A 12,666-nucleotide genomic window follows, 5' to 3' on the forward strand; every position below is an offset into this window, starting at 1 on the left:
TATTGTTTACTCCATGTGTAACTCTGTGTTGTTGTCTGTGTCACTGCTTTGCTTTATCTTGGCCAGGTCGCAGTTGTAAATGAGAACTTGTTCTCAACTAGCCTACCTGGTTAAATAAAGGTTAAATAAAAAAATAAAAAAATAAAAATATAGTTCTAAGTTGGGGGTGTTGTTCTTGAATGTGGTTGTGCTTTTTATAGCAAGACAAAAACAATAAATTATGTATCAGGACAAAGATCTTCTACGGTGAAACGTTAACTACAGCATCAACTCTGAGTGAGTATATTGAACTCATTATAATGCTTACCAGAATTGACCAACTTAGGTTTATCTTTTTTGATAACTTTGCATACGGCCATGCAGCTATTTGGCCTACAAGTTGAATGGCCACACTCTGTACTTAGTACCTATACCGTGTGTCATTTTTTCTCTACTACTATCTCAATAAAACTGATAATCTTTGATAACCACTATGTCATTACTTAGCTATACGTGGTATCTGCAGATAACGGGATGGAAACAATGACTGAATTGTAATAAATAAAAGATCCCTGTTCCCACAGTATCTGTGTAACTTAATATAAAGTGTGACCCTCTATCTCCTTCCCCATGCTTACTTCTTAAGGGAATCTTCTGTGTTCAGAGTCTGGAGCATCTGCAGCCATTGCCAAGGCTGGTGGAATGAAATCTATAGGGGGATTTGACTCCTGCCATCCTGGTCGGATCCAGCCCGTATAAAGGAGGAGCCATGGAGGGATCACCCTCCAGCCTCCCTCCAGCGGCCCCTTCCATCCCTGCACCCTGTGTCCCATCCCCCAGTCTCCTGAGCAGGCTTAGCTCTTGCTCTTGCAACCCAGATTACCCAGCCAATTAGAGTGAAGGCAAAGCCCCTTCTGCCACAGTGGCTGGTGCAGCCGCAGCATGCTGAGAAGCTATGGCCCTCTGCTATACGAGGATAGGACACAGGCAGCACTGACTGGTAGACATGCAAGCCACCCTGGGGGAAGTCATGGCAGCTGTCTTACGTCAAATGGATATACTGTATAAGTCAGTGTGAATGACGCAGGATTTACATACTGTAGCATGAGATTTACTTAACAGTTATACATTTTATGGATGATAGTGATGCATTTAATACATACCATGGTATTTTGTGATCATTATATATGCTTTGAAACTGAACCATATACAATAATGGATTGATTGTACAGTAATACTGAAAGAGGAAATCACATTTCGTTATATCTTAAACAACACCACCACCTGGTGGCAAATAATAATAGTTCCGAACATCCAAACACATTTAGACAGTCTACTGGGGGAAACCGTAAACAGGATATAAACATTATATTTCAAATGATAGCCCAGAGGCAAATGTCTTAAATGTTGAGAAAAATAATACAAAAATAAACCTGCAGGCATATGTTTGGGAAAAAATTGCTATTGTCTGTATTTCTCTCTCTCTGCCTTGGTTCAAGGCTACAATGTGAAACTCAACACACACACAGTAGCAGTGTGTGGGTAAAATCTCTGGGTTAAGCCTAGCCAGGAAAAAATCCATAATATTTTTACAACCTGTTATGATAATTGCGTTTTTTGCTCTATAACCCATTAGTTCATACGCCACTGTGATACATATAAGGCCGAGGCAACAAGAAGAGAACAGTCACACAGTGGGCAGAATCATTGGTGGAAAAAGTACACAACTGTCAAGATACCTTAATAGAAAATGACTCAAGTAAAAGTGAAAGTAAAAGTCTAAAAGTATTTGGCTTTAAATATACTTAAGTATCAATAGTAAAAGTATAAATCATTTCAAATTCCTTATATTAAGCAAACCAAATGGCACAATGTTCTTGTTTTGTTCATTTATCAATAGCCAGGTGCAAATTTCTGTTCTGCTGAGCGCAAAATTGAACGTTGTGAAAACTCTGTGCAACTTCCAGTGTGCCTTTACTATGAACACTGAGGCTGTACCCACTTTAAGTTACAGTTTTAACAGTGGTCAAGTATGTTACTGTGGCTATTTGATCATAATGTAGACCTACCAGAGTGACCTACCATCAAAAACAATGGAGAAAATGCATCCTACAACATTTTAACATGGAAATAACTTCTATCATTCAGCCTACAGTAGTAACCAATGTGTGGTGTTCAATATAGGCTTACATTCCATGAGACTTTTGAAAAAAAACATGCAGGGCTTGACATTAACCTGTTTATCCACTTGTCCTTCAAACAAGGTGACTGAAAATGTTTTGTTTTTTGATGCAAGAAACCGCTTTACAAAATAAAATGCATTATTATTCCCACACCATTATTATAGAGAATAGGCCAAAATATGCAACCCTCTGCCTATTGGTTACTTAGCTTATTCAAGCCTGTCTCAAAATACAACACTACCCCTTTAAGACAAAAAAATGCTCTTTACCTGACTTGCTTTTAAAAGATTTCTAGAAATTTACACGTTTTGTGCTCTTGTAGGAAGCAATCACTCCCCTATTGCTGACTACAAATTATCTATAATTGGGCTCACTAACTAGCAAAGGATATTAACAAAATGTGCACACGTGGTTACATGCAGCTCGGTGCAGCTACACCGGTCTGTGTAGAGTACGGGCTGAGTTGTCCATGTCAATGCAATAGAATCCTACTCCGATGCGTTCTGCCTACAACAAAATCTCTTGCATAGTTAGTTTTGTTTCAGTATGTTGCATTGAAAGTGGCTAACATTGCATTGTTTCGATCACAATTGCCACAGTAAAGGGAAAGTTGATAGTGTTAACAGGGAAAACTCTAGAACAGTGGTCACCAACTTCAAGACCACTTTTTGAGTCAACTTAAAAAATGGAAGCCTATGCAACATTAACCAATTAAAAACAGAACTATGGCAATGAGGTTTGTGCAGTAAGCTATAGGCCCAATACATTATCACTGCATATTGGCTTTGCTTGAATTGCCATGCCAGTGCATTGTTGTTCAGGACATTTAAAAATTTTTTATTTTTTAATAGATCCGTTGTTTTATTTGTGAGGCACAGCTGAGTGAGCATACATTTAAATAATTAGCTTTGATTTTGATTTTACTGGGCTGATGGTCAATCTCAGCGGAGGGAGAGAGCAGCAGACTGAGGGTCATCCTCTCAACATCCCTCCGCTCTCCCTTTCCTCCACTGACCAAAAATGGACACTGCCTTCCAGCTGACCGCGAAACTCAAGTTGCACCACATTATTTCTGCCTCACGCACAAATTCATGTTGTTACTCCTATGAACAGAGAAAGTGAAATATTCCTTGATGTTAAAAAAGACCCAAGCCGCTAATAATAACAACAAACACAAGCCTATAGATACACTTTCATACTCATTCATTACTTCTGCAGTACTTGTTGTAGCACTGAGTGGAAAAAGGAAGGACGTGCCTTTTATGACTTATAAAAGTGTTGAATACAAAGTGTTGAATACAAAGTGTTGACAGTGCTGAGCAGTGGAGGAAGGGGAGGACCAATGAAGGTTTTTCAATGAAGGTCTACAGTAGCCTCAGCAGCACTCTGTAAGGTAGCACCATGTTTTAGCCATAGGACAAAACCTAGGAGGCTCATGGTTCTCACCCCTTTCCAAAGACTTACACAGTAATTATGACAACTTCTGGAGGATGTCCCCCAATCTTTCAGAGCTCTTGCAGCATGAACTGCCATGGTGCCCACCCAATCAAAGGATCAGAGAATTAATCTAGTGCTGAAAGCATAAGCTACAGCTAGCTAACACTGCAGTGCATACAATGTGGTGAGTAGTTGACACAAAAAATTGTTGAACTGTTTTTAACAAATTAATTTCTTCCAAAATTAAGGAGAAGCAAGAGGGAGAGAACGAGAAAGAGAGAGGCAGAGAGAGAGAAAGCTAGCTATATTTGGTTGTATTTAAAAATTTTCACTTAGCTAGCGAATGCAGCTACCTAGTTTACTCAAATACCCAGCTCAAACAGAGAGGGATGCTATGTTAGCTATCAGCTGGCTATGCTATCCAACACTGGACCTCTTCCAAGTCAAAGCAAGCATTTGGTGGTATTAATTTATTGCCACCGGTCTAACTGCTAAACTGCTTTCTGACTGTACACTGTGCTGCATGATTGTAGCTGGTTTACCAATGCGTTAGTTTTGGTATGTTGACTATGTTGTGACAAAGATGTAGGCTGTGTGTAGCAGTTAGAGGGCATGATATGAAGGTTTGGCTTGGAAAGGTTTTTTCGCCTGGTCACACAGCTAATGTGTTGTGCACTGAAGTCCACAAGGAAAGGGAAAAGGTGAGAGGAGAGCCCGTGGTCAGTTCCGAGAAGGAATTATATGTACAACATGCAAAGTGATCATGCTGTTTTTATGTGGCTGCTATGAAAGTGAACTGTATTCAGGGGTGTATTCATTCTGCCAATTCCGTTGAAAAACGTTTCTTAAATGAAAGCAAATGGAACGAAACGGGGATAAACATACCTGAATTTGTCCAATAGAAACTCTTGTTTGCAACTGTTGGACTAATGATTACACCCTATATCAGCTAGATGCAGGCAAGAGTGTGCAAGGCGGTATTGAATGTGTCACTGTCTGTCACCTTGATTACTCAAAATTCACTCGATCTGGGTACCTACGTTGTAAACGTTCATTCATAGACTAGGTTGTAGCCAGCTCATGATGGTTATAGGCAAAAGTAGTAGCATAAAACTAGCTGTGTTACATTGAGCTAGGTGAATGGAATAATGAATGTGCATGGTACAAGAGTGTGTGTGTGTGTGTGTGTGTGTGTGTGTGTGTGTGTGTGTGTGTGTGTGTGTGTGTGTGTGTGTGTGTGTGTGTGTGTGTGTGTGTGTGTGTGTGTGTGTGTGTGTGTGTGTGTGTGTGTGTGTGTGTGTGTGTGGGGGCACAAGTAGAAAAAACATGTCAATGTACCCTACTTGTAGAGGAACGCCTATGCAATCGTCCTCTCTGTCATACAGTAGCCTACCTACTTTTGGCCAACTCGTTCACGTTTGCCTACTATATCTAGTTACATACTGAACTTCCGTCCTCTTAGGCCAGGGGCACAATGTATGACTTTATGGTTGTATCAGAATTGCCGTTATAATCATTGGCTGGTACACCAAGTCCACAAGTCCAAATCCCTATCTCCATCCATGGCTAATTTAGGAAATATCTAGCTAGCTAGCCACCGGAGGACGACACAACGAGATGGAACTATTTTTTTTTAAATTCTATCAGTGCTTTTGATGCAATATGATTTGTGTGAAGTCAAATCCAAAATGGCTTCCCTTGACACTTTTGTTTGGTGCGCCAGGACCATTCACAGTAGAGCTCACTCAGTTTAGCTCAACACTGATGGGCTATTATTTTATTTAAACATTATCAAGCGAGGCCAAATGCTTGTTGGCTTCCCTTGCTAATGAATTCAATGATACAGGCGGCAACAATGTCATACTCTTTTTGGACAGACATATTGAGACAGAGGGGTGCTGTTTCGCTCGATTGGATGCTTTCTCTGGTGAGATACATTCAGCCACTTGATAATTGAAGGACAATTATGAAACACAGAAAGACCATGAATACGCGCCACTGCACACAAACACACACATACTATCACTCTGTGTCTGAGGGCACTATGTCACGTAGAGTAGGCCAGAAGGCTAATCTGAAAAACCTAACCTCTATCAAATAAAAAGATGGCGGAGCCGCAAAAGTACTTCTGTGCAAGGGTGTTTATTTACATAGTGAATACAGAAGAAAAACAACAGCACTGCCATCCAAAGTATCCATTATGGGTCAGCTTTATATATATAAAAAAAAAAAAAAAAAAAATGTTGCTGCCCCCATCAACAGCTCAATCCAAAATGGTCCCCCTCCCCTCCCTTGAACTGAAAGAGAGGCTCCTTTTGTAGGGGAAGCCCCTCCCATCAGAACATACCCAGCACTAATTAATTAAGCAATTACCTTCATCAAAGCCTACATTTTCCACTCAGCTCAACATAATGAATTACATACATTGAAACACGTTTCTCATGATACAATATACCAATATAACACATTCACAAAATCTTCCAATATGCTCATTCACATGAACGAGCCATTCGGGACAGGCACTACAAAGCCAGCCCGATTACCATAGCTCTGGTCCTTATCCCAGCATACCCGGAAGCTACAGAGATGGAGAGAGAAGAACAGAACCAAACAAACAACGCGCTCATCCATAACATTGATAAGTACAATAAATGTTGCTTAAATTAAACATGAACGCTTGTCTGTATATTATTTATACCATGAACTGTTAGACGGGAGGTAAGAATAAAGTGTGAAATATATGTACTAAGAATAAAGTGTGAAATATATGTACTAAGAAGTTAACTTGTGTGTCGACCCACATTGTTAGCGTAGCTGATAACGGAGCAGGGAGGCGCGATGTGTGTGTGTTAGTGTACCAAACGCTGCCCGCGGCCAGTGTCGGACTTCTCCGTCACACACTCCCTCTGTGGTGGCCCGTGAGGCGACAGTATTGGCACGGCTGAGGCTGTTGCGTTGAAGGTGTTCTTACTGCTTCTAACATGGATGCCAGGGTCTTCATTGTCATCATCATCTTCCTCCTTGTCTTCGTTGTTGGCTCCCTTGTACATGAGGGTGGTGCAGCTGAACTGGCTCAGAGGCTTCCCTAGAAACCCAAAGCTAGGAAAACAGATTTCAAAGTTCAGACATAAGTTCAGGGGTGTGGAAATACAGTGCATTCAGAAAGTATTCAGACCCCTTTCAGCACATTTTGTTACATTATAGCCTTATACTAAAATGGATTAAATACTCCCCCCCCTAATCAATCTACACACAATACGCCATAATGACAAAGCGAAAACTAGTTGTTTTTTTTGCAAATGTATCCAAAATATAAAACAGAAATACCTTATTTACATATCTTGCTATGAGACTCGAAAGCTCAGGTGCATCCTGTTTCCATTGATCATCCTTGAAATGCTTCTACAACTTGATTGGAGTCCACCTGTGGTAAATTCAATTGATTGGACATGATTTGGAAAGAAACACACCTGTCTATATAAGGTCCTACAGTTGACAGTGCATGTCAGAGCAAAAACCAAGCCATGAGGTCAAAATAATTGTCTGCAGAGCTCCAAGACAGGGTTGTGTCAAGGCATAGATCTGGGGAAGGGTACCAAAACATTTCTGCAGCATTAAAGGTGCCAAAGAACACAGTGGCCTCCATCATTCTTAAATGGAAAAAGTTTGGAACCAAGACTCTTCCTAGAGCTGGTCGCCCCGCCAAGCTAAGCAATCCGTGGAGAAGGGCCTTGGTCAGGGAGGTGTCCAAGAACCCAATGGTCACTCTGACATCGTACAATTGCTACATTGTAACATTCACAAAAACTCAAAGGCAACATTATGTCAACCTTGTCACATTTTACAAACTTACTGTTTCCTTTTGTGGCTTCGGCACGTCTACTTTATTAAATAACGCTTATCTTCGTCCCTGGCTCCCTCGATTTGTTTACAAAAAAATGTAGGCCTAGGGGTGTGTTGGTAAATTCAATCTGGAGTGTCAGAGTGCGCTCTGGGCGTTCGTAAATGCAGAGCGTTTCGCTCTCTGAGCGTTCAGAGCGCATACTGGACGCTCTGGCCGAGAAGTAGGGTTGATCCGAGCATTCTGACCTCACAACGGCAGTCAATCACCCAAGCTAACTGGAGATCTTGCTAGCTACTTCAAAACACAAATGAGAGCACACCTCTCTGACCATTTTTCTCGCCCTAGCAGAGATTTTTAGGCTGTTTTCATGTTGGCGTTGTTGACTGTACTGTGCTGCTGGCAACAATTGAATTATGCATTTTTTTTGGCCGACGTTTACTGACACGGTCCATATTCAACGGGTGTTGAGCGTTCATAAATCCATCAGTTATTCTGCACTCTGGCACACTCGGACGAAAATGCTCTGAAATTGGAGTAGATAGCTAGAGTGAATTTACGAACGCACCCCTAGTATCTAGCCAACAGCAAATCGGGTCTAGTGGGGAGCAGAATGCGAAAAAAGAAAAGTGCAGAACCCAATGCATTGGTTTACAATGAGGAACCTATGCATTTCATGACAAGTCAGAATTATTATAACAATTGCTGTGGAGTATCTAAGGTATGTTCCTTGCTTTCATTGAAGATTTATTTTCTTCAATAGGACACTATCTATGGTACAAATAATAAAAAGCAAAGGCACACTGGTATAACTTTCTTTTTTAAATGCCAGACATTTCTAAAACACTGTAAATTCAGTTCATTTCCCATATGAAAGAATTGACTTGGCATATTTCGACATTAGGTAATTTCCGAACTAAAAAACAAAGCTAATAACATCTAACCTTCACAGAACACCGAATATCCTGACAATCATTTTCAATGCGCTATTTCTCTCAGATATCTCTCCCTGTCGTCTCAGAGAAGCCCATGAAATCATGTTTATGAGGCCTTTGGGGTGAAGAGATGAACTCTCGCTATGAAGACATCCAAGCCCCATTCCTTATCCTTCACGTCTGGGAGAGCATCTGAAGACTGTATAAACTCAATATCACAACTCCTCCCTGGAATACATATAAAATAAAATGAACATCGTGAAACTACCTTGCCACAATTCTCTCGTACAATATCTTATATTTCATTCAATTGGTTTTTGTGTTAAATATAAAATTCAGTTCAATGACAGGTATAAAAAGGAAATAATATTAATAAAGGTATTATCAATGACAAACGCAATTGTATTAATAAAACTCACCGGAAAGTCTGTTTACCTCCACATAAGGCACATAAAGCAGAGGACATATAGCGAGGTGTTAACGAAGGACAATGGAAGGTTAATAAACTACATGCATACTCTACTGTATGTTTGAATAAATATGTCTCTCACATGCATCTAGAACAAATGGAAGACAAATATCACTTGAGCTGTTATTTCAGGGAATATCTTACCTTTGAACAATTCAGAATTGTATAAAAAAAGTGTCCAAGAGGTGTCGGCAGTCCTTGTCCATGGATGATATGATCAGTGCTGCATACCTGTTACAGACAGGGGCGGAAATCCCGGGGGGGACACGACCCCCCCATCCTGGGAAAAATATGATTTGTCCCCCCCAATATATCACTGAAACATAACTATGTAATTTAATAATATTAATAATACGCAATGAAAGCAATTGTGCTGATTATAGACACTTAATAGCTCGTTTTTAAGTTTCAAAAGATTGCGACCCCCCCCACCCTTTGCCTCACAATGGTTTGATCCACTGCCAGTTCCTTAGCTTGCGAGGTAACGTAGAGGTCGTATCTATTGTCTGAAAGGCACTCAATGCACGTAACTGACGTGAGGTTAATCCAGTCAATCGCGCACACACACTAGCTGAATATGCAGCTAGCGCGCAAATATGAACTATTAAGCTAGCTAGTACCTATTCCATTTATGTGGCGTCGTCAAAGATGGAATCTTTGCTATCGTAAATTTATTCCAAGATCAGCATGCATGTAAGTGAGTGCTTCAAAGTCCCTGTGATAAGGTTAGCGATAAACTGAACAGAACTACACTCTCTTCTACCATTGTTTTAAATATATTTAATGGTCTCGTTGCAAAAGCTAAATTGTCGCAAGGGAACTTTTATTTATATATTTTATTTCACCTTTATTTAACCCGGGTAGCAAAGATTATAGCAAACACCACTGAATTGGTGCTCGCTAGCTTTGCAAATTCAGCCATTGTTAGAAGCCAGCCAATATGAAACAAACGATTCAAATTACAAAAGGTTGCAGCATATGTTGTGTAAATGGTGAACTCATACAGCTGTCAACTCTTGTCACTGCAATCTATTTCACATTTGCTAGCTACCTTTTAGATCGAAGCCCATATAGAATGATAGAAGATAAGATGATAGAAGCCCATCTCCTACTGTAAATAACCTACATACTGTGTGTGTGTAGCCAAGACGGACATCAGAGTATTTTTCAGTACACCAAAACGCAAAGTAAGAACCCTAGTAGCCTAATATCTCAAAGACTAGTTGATAAAATGTTCATAAGAAAGAAATGAAATTCTAATGGAAATGTTTCACAATGATGTCATTAGGCAGAGCAGGCAACAGATGGCACACAGACAGCAGAGTTGGGGACAGATATGCAGGGACAGACTGGCAGAGACAGGGAGTCTCAGGTAAGTTTGTTGAGTCTTTGTTTGGCAACATTATGAAAGGTTCTCAATTTTTTTGACTTGTAAAATAGGAACATAATTGGAAAATGCCATGGATACCCCCACTCTCAACTTAAACTGGTGACTGAACTAAGATTTGTTAAAGGCAATGGTATTGCTGTTGTGATTAGTTGTGTAGTTTTGGGTACCGGTAGTTAGGAGTACGGCAAACACCTTATTTCTTTGGTTCCTCAATATACATTTACCATATTAAACATAGGCTATGTGTTACAGCACTACTTTTGGTGTCCCCCTCAGGAATTGCTCTTGAGAAAATGTAATGTAATTGTCCCCTCCAAAGTTGATATCAGATTTTCGCCCCTGGTTACAGACATAACTTGTGTCAAAACAATCTGTGCTTTCTTGTTGAATCTCAGAGGATTCCCGTGGATTGATGGCTACCAAGGAGCCTCTGTGGCTCAATGGTACTTAAAAAACAAACGTTCATAGTTTTAGAAAAATATGTTACCCTTTTACATAAGAAATACAGGGAAATGGGTTACTGTTCAAATGATCTTTACCTGGAGAATTTGTATTGGTCACACTGGTACAAGGATATCTTTCCATCTGAACTTTTCAGTTAAGGCATAATCAATATGATCCACAAAAGGAGTAGATGGAAGGATGGACACGCAAACGAGTTTGGCCCTCAGGATGCGAACCGAAGTGCATGGTCTTCTTCCTACCTTGTAAACCTTGGCACCAGGTATTGCTGGGACCACTTCTTCACTGTAGATCAACTTCTGATCTTCAAAGAATTGCCTGATACCCATCTCAGCTATATCCACACCAACAACTGGGTGTCCCATATCTGCAAGCCTGCGTATCAACAGGTAGGAGAAGATAATTCAGGCATGTACAAGTTCTTTCCAAATAAAATAAAAAACAAAAATGTCTATGGTTATAGAACTGTAATATTATGTTTAATTTGTGTTTTGAATTTCCGCAAACTACCATTTCATATCAACAGCTTTCCCACATAGTGGGAAGAAAAACCGGACTCCCTTCCGTCCACAGAGAACCTTGTCAATATAACTCTCCAACATCCTATTACATAAGAAAAATTAGCAATGTTGTACCACTGAAAAGGGCAGTGAAAGGCATCTCAGTCATTTCACACAATAAGCCTATTCAGATGACAGTCACGTCTTTAATTATTACACTCTGTAATTCCTTGAGAACTACAGATAGAGATGCGGTAATATGAAAAGATAAAGTAAGTACTGAAAGCCAATCTCTCTCTTTCCAACCTTGCTCCCATTCTCCCAGAGTCCTGACACTACACGCCTGAGCTTCCATTCTGTAATACCTGCCACCCGCTCAGACAGCAAGAAAATAACAGTGGAAATGGGTGGAATGCCTGACCCAATCACATTGCCAAACAAATTGTACTGCTGATCAATTCAAATCAAATGTTATTTGTCACATACACATGGTTAGCAGATGTTAACGTTGAGTGTAGCAAAATGCTTGTGCTTCTAGTTCTGACAGTGCAGTAATATCTAACAATTAATCTAACAATTCCCCAACAACTACCTAATACACACACATCTAAAGGGGTGAATGAGAATATGTACATGTAAGTATATGGATGAGTGATGGCCGAACGGCATAGGCAAGGTGCAATAGATGGTATAAAATACAGTATATACATGTGATATGAGTAATGTAAGATATGTTAACATTATTAAAGTGCCATTATTTAGAGTGGCATTGTATAAAGTGTCTAGTGATCCATTGATTAAAGTGGCCAGTGATTGGGTCTCAATGTAGGCAGCAGCCTTTCTGAGTTAGTGATTGCTGTTTGGCAGTCTGATGGCCTTGAGATAGAAGCTGTTATTCAGTCTCTGGGTCCCAGCTTTGATGCACCGGTACTGGCCTCACCTTCTGGATGGTAGCGGTGTGAACAGGCAGTGGCTCGGGTGGTTGATGTCCTTGAAGATCTTTTGCACTATCCATCCAAACACATACAGGCAGCTATAAATAATGAGTCATCCAGAGGCCATTAACCCATAAAATATAATTTCTTCCTTCATAGTGACAAATCAAATATTGTATGTGTGAAGCTGGAAGATAGTACCATTGACATAAGTCATAAGTCGATGTGTACATGACGAATTCAAGAGCAGAGAAGTATATGTAGCCAGTGATGTATATGCATTTGGAAAGTACCCAGACCCCTTGACTTTTTCCAAATTTTGTTAAGTTACAGCCTTTTTCTAAAATGGATTAAATAAAAATGTTCCTTATCAATCTACACACAATACCCCATAATGACAAAGCGAAAACAGGTTTAGACATTTTTGCAAATGTATTAAAAATAGAAACATAAATACCAGATTTACATAAGTACTCAGACCCTTTGCTATGAGACTCGAAATTGAACTCAGGTGCAGTTTCCATTGATCATCCTT

At 40.0% G+C, this 12,666-nt stretch overlaps 1 protein-coding gene and 1 long non-coding RNA gene across 2 annotated transcripts; both read right to left on the minus strand.

Moving 5' to 3' along the window:
- Window positions 1-5,688: 5,688 nt before the first annotated feature.
- LOC123726746 (uncharacterized) lies at window positions 5,689-9,173 on the minus strand. Its single transcript, XR_006758871.1, has 3 exons — window positions 8,989-9,173; window positions 6,927-7,023; window positions 5,689-6,698 (listed from the first exon to the last, which is right to left on the minus strand). It is a non-coding gene; the product is annotated as an uncharacterized lncRNA (long non-coding RNA).
- A 1,246-nt stretch (window positions 9,174-10,419) lies between these two features.
- Window positions 10,420-11,911, minus strand: LOC106570045 (probable thiopurine S-methyltransferase). The gene is made up of 2 exons (XM_014141972.2): window positions 11,207-11,911; window positions 10,420-11,071 (listed from the first exon to the last, which is right to left on the minus strand). The coding sequence occupies exons 1-2, from the start codon at window positions 11,296-11,298 to the stop codon at window positions 10,792-10,794; spliced, it is 372 nt and encodes a 123-aa protein (XP_013997447.1). The 5' UTR covers window positions 11,299-11,911; the 3' UTR covers window positions 10,420-10,791.
- Between the last annotated feature and the right edge of the window lie 755 nt (window positions 11,912-12,666).

Source organism: Salmo salar, chromosome ssa14 (genome assembly GCF_905237065.1).
Source record: "Salmo salar chromosome ssa14, Ssal_v3.1, whole genome shotgun sequence".
Lineage (NCBI taxonomy): Eukaryota > Metazoa > Chordata > Actinopteri > Salmoniformes > Salmonidae > Salmo > Salmo salar.

Bases quoted from the DNA above. Each gene is read 5' to 3' on its own strand.
- LOC106570045 (XM_014141972.2), bottom strand. From the start codon at position 11,298: ATGTTGGAGAGTTATATTGACAAGGTTCTCTGTGGACGGAAGGGAGTC. The intron at 11,072-11,206 runs GTAGTTTGCGGA...GTTGATACGCAG, and splicing joins AAAGCTGTTGATATGAAATG to GCTTGCAGATATGGGACACC.